This window comes from Heteronotia binoei, chromosome 10, assembly GCF_032191835.1.
Source record: "Heteronotia binoei isolate CCM8104 ecotype False Entrance Well chromosome 10, APGP_CSIRO_Hbin_v1, whole genome shotgun sequence".
Lineage (NCBI taxonomy): Eukaryota > Metazoa > Chordata > Lepidosauria > Squamata > Gekkonidae > Heteronotia > Heteronotia binoei.
This window is the reverse complement of record NC_083232.1, coordinates 77,066,813-77,082,103: the sequence shown is the minus strand read 5'-3', so window position 1 is coordinate 77,082,103 and position 15,291 is coordinate 77,066,813. Positions and strand designations below refer to the sequence as shown.

Sequence of the window (15,291 nt, the reverse complement as noted above, 5' to 3'; positions counted from 1 at the left end):
TGTTTTTTGCCTACAACTCCCATCAGCCCCAGCCAGCATGGCCAATAAGAACATAAGAGAAGCCATGTTGGATCAGGCCAACGGCCCATCAAGTCCAACACTCTGTGTCACACAGTGGCAAAAAATTTTATATACACACATACATTGTGGCTAATAGCCACTGATGGACCTGTGCTCCATATTTTTATCTAAACCCTTCTTGAAGGTGGCTATACTTGTGGCCGCCACCACCACCTGTGGCAGTGAATTCCACATGTTAATCACCCTTTGGGTGAAGAAGTACTTCCTTTTATCCGTTTTAACCTGTCTGCTCAGCAAATGGCTCAGCCAATGGCTGGGGCTGATGGGAGTTGTAGGCAAAAAACATCTGGAGAGCTACCATTGGCCACCCCTGCAGTATAATCTTCCCATTCACCTACTCATGCTGATAAGGCATATCCTTAAGTGCATATCAAGCAATCAGGAAGTTACTTACTTTGTGATGTAACTAGATGCTGCCACTCTGTCTCCCTAAGGCCTTATTTCTACAAATTGCCAGATCCTCCTTTATTCCTTAAGGAGAAACTTTTCTATGCCAGATTTTATGAGATTGACAGTCCTCTTCTGCCAACTGCTTTGCCATTCAGCATCTTCAATAGGGACAGGCACGGATTGGAAAAATTGAGGTTTATTGTTTGTGAATTTCATGAACCTCAAACTTCCATGGCCTTCCCCAGTTTACAAACCAGTTTGTGAGATCCATGATGCAGCGCACCACCAGTGAGCTCAGAAGGCATTTTAATACTTTCTAAGCCCACTTCTGGGTCACCCCACTGCTGAGCTCATTTGTGGTGCACCACAGCAGTGGCATGGTTTAAAGGGTTCCCTGGGCACCTGCAGGTCTGGCTCACAGACCACCCTAAAAAAATCGTGATCCGTCTAAACCACGAATGCACGGACCAGGCAAATGGACAATTAACTGTGTCCCCCTGGTAACAAAATTAGGTCTGTGGATTGGTTCATGCCCACCCCTAGTCCTCAGTTGTTCCTTCCAAATGTATCTGAGTGTTCTTTTGCAAAATATGTGAATATTAAAGACTGAAAGTAGTCATCAAATGGTAAGCACTATCAAGGGATTATTGGAGAAGGTGAAAAAAGAACCAGGCACCCCTGTTATGCTCATCTCTGACTTCTAGTCTTTGTTCTGCAGCTGCTACTACCAGAGGAGCACAGTGTACTGCCACGCACTTCCCCATTATACCTGAATTCAAACCACCAAATCTCCCCCATCCAGTGATACTGGTATTGAATTTTGCTTGTCTCTGCACTAGTTTTTGACAGTTAAAAGTTTTCCATGCTGGTTTAATCCTTTTTTTAACTGGCCAGATTGCAGGTTAAAAATAATGAAACCCAGCAAGGTTTCATCTGATACAGCTTAACCATCCAATTATTTGGGAGGCTGGTTTCCTAGTTTTGTCAAGTTCTGATCAATGCCACCAGTCCATTGTCTCCCTCAACATTATTTATGTACTTTGAACAAGATGACTCCTATTTATCTACATATAAGGAGTACTTATCTACATAAGGAGTCACTTATGCACAGACTCTGTGGCCAGGGCCTGCAACAAACCAAGATGCCAACTGTGTTTCCATGTCCACTATGGAGAAAGGTTGGGGGCAAAAGAGATGGGAGCAGGTTGACAGATCAGGCGAGGAGTAGACTGATGGTCAAGGGAGGGTGAAAGAGTTGAGGGGACAGGTTGACAGATCTGGAGAGGGCTAGAATGATGGAGAAGGGGGCAAAAGAGATGGGGATAGGTTGATAGATATGGGAAGGGGGTGAAAAAGAGGTAAAAGATTGTTAGAGTAGGGAAAAACAAAGGCAGGGAAGGGAGGCACTCTTGTCACAAGTTTCTTGCAGGTCCCCATTTGTATATCTAATCTCTGTATCACTAGATATTAGAAATATCCCCACCAGTTCACCATACAATGATGAATGAATAAAGAGATGGAAGATGGTGATAGCCAGGATTCTAGCTCATAAGAAAAACATTATGGCAGCCTCTTTACCTTCTATGAGAGTCCTTAGTTTCCATGAATGTGTTCCTGAGAAATATAGGAGCATGGATGTGCCTAATATAAATCAACATTCTTACTCATCTGCCCTCTTTATCCTCAGATTAATTTCCCTGTACTTTTAGCTTCACTGATTGGATAGTATATAAATTACTACTTGTGTGGTTATTTTTATTAATTTTATGTTAATTATTTTGATAATTATGCTGCTGTGTTCTGCTATTGAATCATTTGTAAGTGCCTTGCTCTAACCCAAACAAAAGCTTATGCTTAAAAATAATTAGTGTACCAGACATTGCTCTTGTCTCCTGCAGCATCCAAATTGAATATTAATTTGCCACTGGAAATATACCCTTCTGCTTTGCTTAATATTTTAATCATTCTGCTTTTGTAAGCTTCTCCACCTTAGCCCTCTCTCACCTGCATTCGTCACTTCCTCTTTACTTACTAACTAATCATGTATGAAAATATTAGCCTACATCTTGTAGAAGTTTTATGGACCTTCATAATTGTTGATGCTGCTGCTTTGTGATGTTTCTTATCTGTTTGGAGTGAAAATGTTTTGGGCATTTGGGGGTATTACATTTAGCATCTCTCTGGATTGCATTTCGAAGTAAAGTAATATTGCAATAGACTGGAAAATTATTTCTAATAGTGCTCAGTGTCTTGCATAAAAGCACTCATAAAAATTGCACATTGTACATTTCAAAAGGGAAGTCTGACTGCATAAATATGAATAAATGTGCATGTGAACTTACTTTCCAAAAACATTATCAAGTTTATCAGAACGTACTTCTGTAATAGGAGTCTTATAAATTTGATTTCATATATATTTATGGATTCCATTTGCTAGATAAAATCTAGCAAATTTCTTGCCTGTATTAATAAGATGCTTCCATCATTTCTTAAGAAAGCTTTATTGTAAAATATTTCTTTTTGGTGAGTAAAAGTCTTTGAAGTAACCATGTTTGTAGATACCATTTCTTGTGAAGCAGTTTTAAAGTTATAGAATAATGTCCAAACGAATTCTAAGTAACATTAACCTAGATCTGGAAAGGTTCAGCATGCTGAGTGTTTTATCTGATAAAAACCTTGACTAGATGATGGGAAAGAGACCTTACATCTGTATACTCAAAAAATGGAAGATGAGACTACAGTTTCTTTAGGCTGCTTTATGGAGCGATCTCTATTAGCTTGGTTGGATTGTTGGTATTTGCTCTAAAATTAGGATAGTATAATGCAGTCAAGCAATTTTTTAAAAAAAACTGGCTACAGATATTAGGATTTCTAATTAAAAATGAGTTAATGTGCTAAAAGAACAAAAGCAGTGTTAGTTGGATAGAACTTTATAATTGTGTAATAGTATGATGTCCAATGTTTACGTAGGAATCTCTTGCTGAAGTAGAAGAAAAATACAAGAAAGCGATGGTTTCTAATGCCCAGCTGGATAATGAGAAAAACAATTTGATCTATCAAGTGGATACTCTGAAGGATGTAATTGAGGAAAGAGAGGAGCAGTTAGCAGAATACTACAGGGAAAATGAAGACAAATCTAAGGTACTTGTAGTTTATATATTCCCTCTAAAATGGACAGCATGGCCTTGATTAACTAATGAAAAAAAATCCTTGTATATACTTCTGCATACAGATATTTTTAAATCTAAAAAACCGGGTTTAAGGAAAAAGGCAGAAGAGTGATGGATAATAATGCATAATGGATTTTAAGAGAGAATTGTACAGAACAAAGGACCCAGATTTAATAGCAGACAATGTATATTAATATTCCAAACATGTTTGCTTTATTACCAAATGTTGTATATATTAAGCTAATGTTATACTCAGTATTAAGTTTGAGATGATTAGGTGATATTTCTCTTAATATAGGAATTGGAAAGACAAAAACACATGTGTTCCGTTCTGCAGCATAAGGTAGATGAACTAAAAGAGGGCCTTCGTCAAAGAGATGAACTAATAGAGGTAATTTACCAACTAACTTTATCTTTTCAGTCTATTCTGTATTGTTCCAGTATCTTAATTATATATCTTTCTTGTATCTTATGAAATCAATGCCAGTACTGTAATGATTCACCTCTTTCCTCTGAGTAATTCAGCTCTATGATTCTGTTCTATGAATCCCAACACTTTCTGCAGTTTTCCGGTGTGACTTTTTTAGACCATGTAGCACTGAATAATTAATAGCTGTATTTCATCAGGTTTTATGAAGTTTGGAAGTATACATAATATTCACAAACCTCATTTCATGCAAAGCTTGTTACTTTAAACAGTACCAAACATGCCTCCCATGTCAAATTTCAATCTGAAATCATTTTACTGCTTTCTGTTTTGTGCAGATTGCCATTGTTAAGTGGGCATGGTAGCAAATTGGCCCATCTCGTGATTTTGGTTCCAGAGGTGGGCTTCTGCCACAGCCCTGGAAAATAGCTAGGAAGCAGTTTGCCTTAACATTCACAAGTCTAACTGCTTGGTCTTCACCATTCCTTGTAGTGTCTGGTACCTTGACTTTAAGAGGTTTCTAGCACTGAAGGATATTGATCTATGGCTTTTAGTTTAGAGGCCATCTTGGAAGAAAACTGATACCATTCTTGGAATTTCAGTCCTGCTTTATTGTGGCATCTGTGAGATCCTACCACTGGGGTTTATGTGCACAAGCTGAAATAGCAGAAACATCTGAAGAGCACTAGCAGTGGGTTGCTTTAAGTTAATTTTGGAAAAAACTGAAGTACAGTTGAAAAATAAGTGTCTATAATACAATTCTTTCAAGACAGGACAGATTGAGCATGAAGTATGCACAGAGACTGTATATTTGGTTTTAAGTTGTTTGAAATATGCACACACAGAAAGAAGCTAACTATAACCATTCTTCCCACAATGTACTTGTTTGGATATGAAGAGCTCCTTGATGTTAGCAAGCATTCAGTCATGCATTCTCTTCCTGCAGTGCAAAGTGGCATGATTAAGGAACAGCAGCAACATGAAATATTTGTGTTCCATTTCACTATAGGTTCTCTCACAGTTCTTGAGCTGATGCAGGTTGTTATGGACCTGCCTGACATCTGTGCACTTTAGGATTGAGTATGGTAATGAATATGAAGTCATAAGTGAGCTAACTTTGTGTGCAACAAAGAAAATGCTTCCATTCACAAGATGAAATACCTAGCACACATCCATCAGTAACTTTGTTTAACAAATGAAAGAAAAGCTCTTAACCCCATGTCTTTATTTAAAACTTTCATCTTTGTCTTTGGTTTAACTGCTCATCCTGCCTTTTGTCTTGTAATTTCCTTTATTTCTCTTTTCCCTCTCTTTATTCTTTTCCCTGTGTGTACTGCAGGAGAACCAACACATGCAACAGAAAATAGAGTCTGTAACCAAAGAGGTGTTTGACCTCCAGGAGACAGTTAATTGGAAAGATAAAAAAATTGGGGTATGAGATCAATTCTGAAGAGTGATTAGGAATAGACTAGTATATCTTGCACTAGGATTGTTGATGGTCAGAGGAATGAATTGTTGAATGATATGCTCAGTGGTCTTCATTAGTGCAAGCAATACTTCTGCTTGTGCTAGACTTTTGCTGATTCTGCCCTCCCTCTACAAACACCGCATGCTGTTTCTGAGAGTTCACCAGCACCCCCACGCTCCATCTCCAGAATAAGAGCATGGCAGGCAGAAGGAGGACGTGGGAGGGGAGCAAATTATGTTTCCTGAGTGAAGTTTAGGATCCACCCCACAAGTTGTATTGCTTAAAAAATAAAGCAGCAGCTGTAATAGAGAATGTGTCCATTTCTGTATATAGACATGGTACCAACTAAACCTACAATGGAGTGAATTCTGGGGGGGAAACAGCTAGTTATACACGCAATACACGTATTTGATCCACTAGTTCAAGCATATTATGCACTCAAGAGAAAACATTGAAGTGATTTGGCTTAATCAGGTACAAATATGTATATGGAGGTTTCAAGACCCACTGGCTTCAATAGGAATTCAGCACTATTAAGCTTTCTTTGGAGCTTTAGCTTATTGATCCATTTAAAATGGTTTCTTCTCCAAAGTGTTAGAATAGGCTGTAGATTAGATTCTGTAGGCTCCTTGATGGTAACAAACCAAGATAAAAATAAATGTTTTTAAAAGGCTTCAATACATACAGCAGTTCTTGATGAAATGAAATCACATTATTCTTGTTAAATTAAAACACTAAATCTTGTTTAGATTTGTTTAGATTGGAGAGAGCAAGAGCTTTTGTACAATAATATGCATCTAAAAATGTCAAAACTAGTTACTGTAGGACTTGATTTAAAACATAATGGAAAGATACAGCGTTTAAATTTTAAGGCTTGTTTGGGCAGCACTTTCCCCTTAGGATTGTTCTCAGATGCCGATCAGTATCTGAACTCAAGTTCAGGCACTCCCTCCGTCTGAAAATGAAATTTACAATTAGTACGTTTCTTTAGGGTTTAATAGTTTAGTTTGTGTGCTTGCTCTTATCACAGGTTAATAGCCAAACAAAAGATTCTTTAACTGAATGCAAGCTCTCATTCCTAAGCCTGGGAGTTTAAACCTAGGAAGAAAAAAAAGAACATCTGAGCAGGCACTAACATTTATTATCAGATATGGTGAGAGTTGTATATAGGCACTGCCCTAGAAGAATTTGCCATTTAGTCTATTTGGAAGTTGGAAGAGCTAGTAGTACGAATAGAATGTTTCTAGGAACTTGTTTCTTTGCCAGCTGTAAAACTATACGTTTCTGCCCTTGATTTAACCAACAAGAAGCCCAAACAAATATCTTCCACACTTTAAGGATTCTTGGCCCATTCAGCTTGGTTATAAGTGCTGGGCAGGAAGTCCAGGGCTCCTTTTGGAATGATTTGTTAGTGTGTAATTTAAGAAATGGTTAAGGCTTGCCGGGTCTTTTGCAAATGAAGAGTGTTTGTGCCAAACCTCCACTTCTGATGGAAACACAGGGATGTAAAAAACCTTTGCTTTCTTTTTGCTTCTCTTTTTGTTCAATGCTTATCTTCATTTGCAAGAAAATCTCTCTTTACCTATCACATGTTCTTTCTCTGTGCCACTTTCTTTGTGCTGACTGCCTACACCCAGGCCCTAGAGAGACAGAAAGAGTACTTTGACTGCATTAGGATTGAGCGAGATGAGCTCAGAGATGAGCTGGCTGACCTCAAGGAAGCAATGAAGACAGGAGAGGTAGGTTAGCTGTAGCAGCACTTTCTACTGTAAGAATGGGGGATAGAGCCACAACCACCAGGGTGAAGAGTACAAATTTGTTACTTCAGCATATCCTTCTACTCCTAAACATTTAACAGGAGCTGCTTGTATATATTGTTCTCATTAATTAACTAGTGTAATAGCAACTTCCACCTTGCATTTATGTAGCGTTACTTTTTTTCTGCAGCAACATGGATTAGTTATAATCCCAGATGGCACTCCAAATGGCGATGTCAGTCATGAGCCGGTGGTTGGTGCAATAACAGTTGTATCACAGGAAGCTGCTCAGGTGTTGAAATCAGCAGGGGAAGGACCACTAGGTAAAATGCGTAGAATCATTTCTCTTAAGATGTTGCTAAATTGTGTTTTGGATCCAAATGAGCATGTTAGGGCCACATACTATTATAAAATGATATAACCATACATTTTATTTTTAAAAAAAATTGAAGCAAGTATACAGCAAGTAATTGGGGCACTTCTGAAGTATTTCAAATCTGTGTGCAAGAAACAGAAGAATATGCCTTGATTATTGTCTTTATCTGTAAACGATGGTGGCCTCACACTAATGCAGTTAGTATCATACCACAATCTGACTGGTTTACTCAAAAAAGAGGCCTTGAACTATGCATGGATACAGGCAGGGCTGTTTTTGGGCAGGAGCACACAGGAGCAGGGCTCTGGCTGGCATGCTGGGGGAAGGCATCTTTAAATGCCTCCCTGACGGCTTCAGCCTTCCCCAGCATGCCTGCTGCGGCAGGTGCGCTGGGGAAGGCACAGGGCAGCTCCTGCTGGGCTTTTTCCCCTTGGCACATCTTAATACTACATGGTTTATTCTTGAAGGTATTTTTGCAATTTTTTCTTAATTAAGGTATACTGTACTTGCTCTAACCTAGATAGCCCAAGTCAGATTTTGGAAGTTACAGAGTTGGCCCTGGCTAGTATTTGGATGGGAGACCACCAAGAAATACCAGGGCCGTGACACAAAGGCAGGCAAAGGCAAACCACCTCAATGTCACTTGCCTTGAAAACCCTATGGGGTCACCATCGCCATGTCAGCTGTGACTTGATAGTACTTCCCACCATTATGCTATATGCATTTCCAAATAAAAATACAGTACACATTGGTGAGGTAACTGTATGTTAGCATTACATCCTTAATTTATGCTTTTTGTGAGGTCCTTCTTCGTGGCCGGCATCTTTCATTTAAATGAAATTCCATACAAAAATGTTCCTTGCTGTAACAAAAAAGGCCGGCCTTCCAGTATCAAAAAACTGTCCTCTAATTTAATTATTTTCTTTTAGATGTAAGGCTACGAAAGCTAGCAGGAGAAAAAGAAGAGTTATTGTCACAGGTAAAAAAAATTCCCTCAGAATCAGTCACTAAAGTAGCATTTTTAAAATGTCAAACTTTCAACAATTTTTGTAAAACTCTAATGGGGGGAAGATTATCGTACAGGCCTTCGCAGTTTAGTGACAGTGCATTTGCATTGTTTAATTCTTCTTACATGCTATGGCATTGCCTGCTTCTTTTTGAGATCCTGTCCAGCTGACTAGTTATGCTTCACACTTGGAAGAATACATGAGAGTTATGAAAGAGTCTCTCTGAACTACATCAGCCCTTTTGAGTCCCTGACAAACCAGGGCTGTCCTTTAAACAAAGTATCTACTTGAAGAAAACCCCACAGAAAATAAACAGAAAGAAACTAATTATCCTAGCATGGCATAGCACTAGATTGGATTCCCATTTAAAGAACCAGAGACAGAGTGCAACAACTTGCAAAATCCACATGGAACGATTAATGGCCATTCCATAGAGAATTGGACTCCATGCACATATGCAAAACACTTTGTCAGATGCACTACACATGCACTATGTCCTAGACTTTTTTTTAGTTTCCATTTAGATTGCTGACACTTTCCCTCAAAGGTAAATTACACATATGGCAAGATGGCTTGTCCTACTGCAGTTCTGGAACCCCTCTATCTTGCATTGGTACTCAACATTGACCAGTAAAAACAACTAACCACCAGTGCTCCCTCTAAGCTGCAAAGTCTTGTGAGCAAAAATTCTACTTTGTGAACTACTGGCATTAAAGTTGTGAGCTACTGTATAAATTAGTGTGTTCTGGGGCCATTCTTCCTGAGCTAAGACAAAAAATATGTGATCTGAAGGCTTAAAATCTGTGAGCTAGCTCATGCTAACTCAGCTTAGAGGGAACACTGCTAACCACTACTGCTGATAAGCTATGGGGCTAGTGTTTTGTATCTTAAGCAATCTGTTTACCTATGAGTTATCTACATCCTCTGAGAACAGCAGTAGCACCCTAGATAATTTTACCAGATAAATTAATGGCGCAGAGTGGTGAGCTTGCAGTACTGCAGTCCAAGCTCTGCTCACAATGTAAGTTCGATCCCAGTGGAAGCTGGGTTCAGGTAGTTGGCTCAAGATTGACTCACCCTTCCATTCTTCAGAGGTCGGTAAAATGAGTACCCAGCTTGCTGGGAGGGAAAGTGTAGATGACTGGGGAAGGCAATGGCAAACCACCACTTTAAAAAGTCTCCCATGAAAACATCATGATGCAATGTCACCCTAGAGTCAGAAATGACTTAAGGTTGGAAATTGGTTTGACCATAAAAAGAATTGCTGGTGATAATGAATTTGTCAGACAGGAATGGATTGGTGGCAAGCTACTCACAAAATGTTGATTGCATTATTTTGATTTCAGATTAAAAAACTGAAGCTACAGTTGGAAGAGGCACAACAGTCTTCTAGAAATGATGGCACAAATACTGATCTAACAGGATTGGAAAACGGTTCTGATTTGCAGTTAATTGAAATGCAGAGTATGTATATTGTCAATCTGCAATTCCATACATTTGTGAAGAAACTGACACTTTTTTCTACATTCAAAGAGGACTTATGGTAGGAACAATCATGTCTGGAAAATATTTGTTTCTATCTTAGCTCTCAGTGTTCAAAGTTCAGTGTTCAACTTTGTGCCAAGGTCATCCAGTATATGAAGTGTAAGGAGGAATACAAAGAGATCATACATGGTTCAGATTCCTGTTGGGCCTTGGAACTCCCTGGCCTTATCATCCTTCCTAAATGCCTTACAGAGAAGCTGTGAAATTAAATGAGAGAAGGAACATTTACATACTCTTGGAAATGTGGTTAAACCACTGTTATAATAAAGATGGTACCCAGCACTAAGGATCACAGTAGAAATTTAAAAGAAACTAAAAAATATAAAATGCTGAGTCTAGAAAAACATGAAATGGCTGGACATTGCAAACTTTTCCTTCCCTCCCCCACCCCCCAGTCTACTCAGAATGGCAGACTATTTCAATACATGTATACAATAAACCATTACATATGTACAATAAATATACCATACTTCAGGGTCTCAAGTTTTTTAACAAGGTGGTTTGAGATGGGAGAGACTTGAAGGCCCACTGGAAATAATGGGAGCCAGAAATGCCACTTGACTTGCATGGGCTCCATTGGAATACATTGCAGCACAAAAAAGTTGCAAAGATGTGGAATGGATTTTCCATTAAGGCCTCTGGGCATGGAAAATCCATTCTGCATTTTCTTTGCAACTTTTTTTTGTGCTGCATTGTATTTCAACAGGAGTGAAGACAAGCTGGGAAGTTCAGCAGCCCTGCCCTCTGCTCCTAGAACTCGGTAGTAGCTCCAAAGGACAGGAAGGGGAGGTGGGCAGAAGAGAGCTACAGGAAAGATTAAAGCCCCAGGTGGGCTGGTTCTGGCCTACAGGCCATAGGTTTATCACTCATGGTTTAGATGCAGTGTGCTGTCATACACAGATTGCAGGGTCTTATTTGCTGTGTCTTCATGCACAATTGTTAATGTATTCCTTATGTGCCTGGTGGTGTACACATGTTGTCCTCTATATCTGTATAAACTTACCTAGGTACAATAATAATAATAATAATACATTTTATTTATAATAATACAATGTTGTATTAGGCCTTAGAGCTTGAAGATTTTGGATATCCATTTTACATAGAATGCAGTCTAAGAGCCAATTGAAAACGAATTAGAAAACCTCACTTTCATTTTTGTGTTAGGGAAGTCCCTTTTAAATGTGGTTAGAAATGGCTCCTGGCACTTATACCCAGCTCATAATGAGGGAGAGTAAGGCTCATAAACGGGGTATTGTAGAATGTCTCAGATAACAAGTTTGGGGGATGTTCTTTTTGTGGGTTTTTTACAAAAGGAACTAGTGATTTCATCTAACAGTAATGACCTTTACCATTAATTCTTGTAAAATGATACTGCATAAAGGTAAAGGTAGTCCCCTGTGCAAGCACCAGTCGTTTTCGACTCTGGGGTGATGTTGCTTTCACAACAGACTTTTTACGGGGTGGTTTGCCATTGCCTTCCCCAGTCATCTACACTTCCCCCCCAGCAAGTTGGGTACTCATTTTACCGACCGCGGAAGGATGGAAGGCTGAATCAACCTGGAGCCGGCTACCTGAACCCAGCTTCTGCCAGGATCGAACTCAGGTTGTGAGCAGAGCTTAGAACTGCACTACTGCAGCTTTACCACTCTGCGCCTCAGGGCATAAAGGGTTGCAAATAAACAAAATAGCCACCCCCCCCCCAAAAAAAAGATACCTTAATTTTTCAACTTTCCAAGACCTCAGTCTAAATTGGCTAAATTCTGAAAAGCTGGTTCCTTTGTACATAGCTCAAACTTTACCAAACTGATACTAATGAGTGTTTTACCTTGAAAAACAGAAGTTCATGACTTAGACCAAAAGTTCAAGCCCAAGATACTCCCCAAACTGAAGTAGCAACCTATATAATGTCCAGGAATTTGATGTTGAAATAGTTTTGTTTTTCTTTTATCTAGGAGATGCCAACAGGCAAATAAGTGAATTCAAATTTAAACTTTCAAAAGCTGAACAGGATATAACTACTTTAGAACAAAATGTAGGTATTCAAGACATGGATGTGCTAGTATATATACATAGCTGTTCATGTAGATATCTCTCTTTAATCTCCCTGTCCTTCTTTATAACCTCTTGCTTCTATGCTAATCCTTTTCTTCCACAAGCAAATGACACTCAGGACTTCATGGTCCTGTGGGTGAGCTGTTTTGTAAATGTGTCAGTCCTTATACAGGAGAACTGGTTGAGTATATGGGCGAGTTGGCACATATGAACTAAGTTCCATATATTATTCAAGCTGAAAAAATTAAGACAAAAAATTGCTTCATTGTGTTAAGTCTTGGAACAGGAAAAGATGAGGTTCATAGTGCTGCTCATATATATGATGCCACCTTCCAGTTCACAAATTCTGATAAATTAATTGGCTGGTATCCTTTGTGGCTCTGTGGTAGTATTCCTTTCAGCACACAAATGTATTACTTTGTCCTAACTGGTGGTTACCAGAGATGTAACCAATTTCCATGTCCTTGTTTTAATGCTATATATAAAGCAAGGACAGAAAAGGTGGACATCACTCATCTGTGAAGTTCAGTGAATCACAGCTCTAAACCTGTTTGGTCTTTCAGATTGTAAGGCTAGAAGGACAAGTGTTAAGATACAAAACTGCTGCAGAGAATGCAGAAAAAGTAGAAGATGAACTCAAAGCAGAAAAAAGAAAACTTCAGAGAGAGGTAATGCCCCCCCCCCTGTATTAGCAAATCTTGAGGACTGTTTTCTATACTTTAAGGTGAGGCAGGGCTATTTTTTGCGTCAAAAATGAAAAAAAAGTTCAGCCTGAAGGATGCTGCCTTCTGTGTTTTAAGCACCTGTATCCAGGGAATTGCCCCCACAAAAGCTTCTACCTGAGCTAGCACCATGTATTTAGGAATATTGATGCTGCTGCACTTCTACATCCTATTGGAGGGGACAGCTGTGCATGTTAGATTTATATCCTGCCTTTCATTGATGTGTTTAAAATTGCTATGGCTTGGATCCAGTGATAAGCACATGAAAAAGTCTTAGCACAGTTCTACTTATGCAAGACTTAGCGCTTTCTTCCCTATATAGTGATGAAAAATTGGTTATGCAAGCTCTTGCACAAATGGAAATCAGTTATTGTGGTCTTTTTCCTGTATTTCCACTTCTGCACAAGCTCTAGTGCAAGGGCCAATTATGCACTGGATCCAATCCTGTATAAACAATTCCGATAATTCTTATATTTAGTGATTCTAGAAGTAAACATGACTACTTCCGTTACCACTCAAAGGTCTTTCAGAGGTAATAAACTGAAAGGGCCATTTTGTCCTTCCCTGGGCTGCTGCCAGTGGGTAGTCCTTTGTAGCTTTACTGGACAGTGGCTGGCTAGTTTTCTTATGCACTTGTCCTGCTGACATTTATTCCAGTTTTCTGGGTGGGAAGTGAATGGGTTGCTAGGACAGGACTTCTCACTCCCTGGATCAGTATCTGACCAAGCACCAACAATTTATGCACATGAGGGGTTATTATCTGTAGCCCCTGCCTCTTTTATCCCCTGCAAATTAAGCAGATGTTTTCACATAGAGGAATTCAGGTTTATAATGCATTTGTTTAGAAACGGAATGAGGTCAAAGTGAGTCACAGATTTCCAGTCCTGGCGAGCCAAGCAGGATATAAAAGTGCCAGATTAATGTGCTTATAGCTGAGTCTGCTGAAGTAATGCAGTAACCAAGAAGGGGAAGATGTAATTTTAATAATGGAAGAGTGCATGGATGATCCTTTCCTACCTGCAAGTGTGCTGCAAGGGTAGTAAATTGTACACAATAGGAGAATGCACCCTCTCTTAGTTTAAAATTTAGATCTAATCTTCCTGATCACGTATGGATTTTGCTGCACATATAAGGCTAAACATACATTTCCTATAGTTACATCTTGCCTGGACTCCATTCAGAGTTGGACAAAGGTGCAGGGCTGAGCTGATAGAGGTTGTTTTTGAATAAATTTCTGGGCCTTGATTCCTTTTTAAAAGTTCCTTACTGATACTGCAGTGTTTCCTTTATGCTGATTTTAAGATAGTCCTACACATATGCTCAAGCATGCTCAAACATATGTTGTATAAATGTATATTTTATTTTATTTTTAAGCTAAGAACAGCATTGGACAGGGCAGAAGAGATGGAGATGACCAACAGCCACTTAGTAAAAAGGTTGGAGAAGATGAAGGCAAACAGATCAGCACTGTTATCTCAACAGTAGAAAGGAATTTTTAAAAAATTATGCACTGCTCCTTGAAATAACTTCCCTTAGCTTGTTTTAATACAGACTTTCTTTGGCACAAACTTCGAACACTGACCTGTTCAGTGAGTTTTAGTTCATAATTAAGTGGTGAATATTTTGTAACCTGAGAGAATGAAAAATGCGTTTGAATTTCTATGTGAATGATGAGTTTTTAGCATCTTAATCCTAGAGTCTGCTATAAACTTTTCACAGTTGTGAGATCAAGTTTATTCACTGAACTACTTCCAATTGCTTTAATAATGCTTGATTCTTGGAAACAACTGTGCATGGATTGAAGAGGATGCTGCATTACAAACTAACCAATTACGTGCTCAAGACATCACATGGCACAAGTGCCTTCTATATGGTGCAATGTAGACTTCAGCGATTATATTAAATACCTTTGGAATTGCATAATGTTTTATTTTAAGATACATCTTGGGGTCTGTTTGCTAAACTTTATACATTTTGATGGAAGACACTTTTGTAAAATATTTAAATTTATATAAAATAGAAGTGACTGTATAAAATTTGCTTTGTTGCATGGGTGATGCACATGAGTTCTTGACTCCCCAAAGTACTGTCCCCAGCTACTCTCAACGAGAAAGTTAGTAACTGGGGGGGGGGGGGGGTGTTGTATGCTGTAAAACCTGGTGTGATCTACTTAAGGGTGGAGTGAAACATTGGGTGGGGGAAATGTGGCAAAAAAATTATTAAATGGACACTTTATTACCAAAAGTGATATTGGCTAAGTCTGGTTATATCTTCTCCCTTAAGATTATTCCTTGTG

General features: G+C 38.9%; 1 protein-coding gene across 6 annotated transcripts in view; it reads left to right on the top strand.

Moving 5' to 3' along the window:
* The window catches only part of LRRFIP2 (LRR binding FLII interacting protein 2), a 62,591-nt gene extending 47,352 nt beyond the window's left edge, over positions 1-15,239 (top strand). For 2 of the 6 annotated variants that reach the window (XM_060247608.1, XM_060247614.1), the window contains 10 exons: positions 3,442-3,612; positions 3,940-4,032; positions 5,408-5,500; positions 7,174-7,275; positions 7,484-7,616; positions 8,599-8,648; positions 10,023-10,140; positions 12,174-12,253; positions 12,837-12,941; positions 14,370-15,239. In XM_060247608.1, coding sequence (XP_060103591.1) covers positions 3,442-3,612; positions 3,940-4,032; positions 5,408-5,500; positions 7,174-7,275; positions 7,484-7,616; positions 8,599-8,648; positions 10,023-10,140; positions 12,174-12,253; positions 12,837-12,941; positions 14,370-14,480 — 1,056 coding nt within the window. In that variant the 3' untranslated portion in view covers positions 14,481-15,239. The remainder of the gene's footprint in view (positions 1-3,441; positions 3,613-3,939; positions 4,033-5,407; positions 5,501-7,173; positions 7,276-7,483; positions 7,617-8,598; positions 8,649-10,022; positions 10,141-12,173; positions 12,254-12,836; positions 12,942-14,369) is intronic. The other 4 variants (XM_060247609.1, XM_060247613.1, XM_060247611.1 and 1 more) reach the window with 2 other exon arrangements.
* Positions 15,240-15,291: the final 52 nt, after the last annotated feature.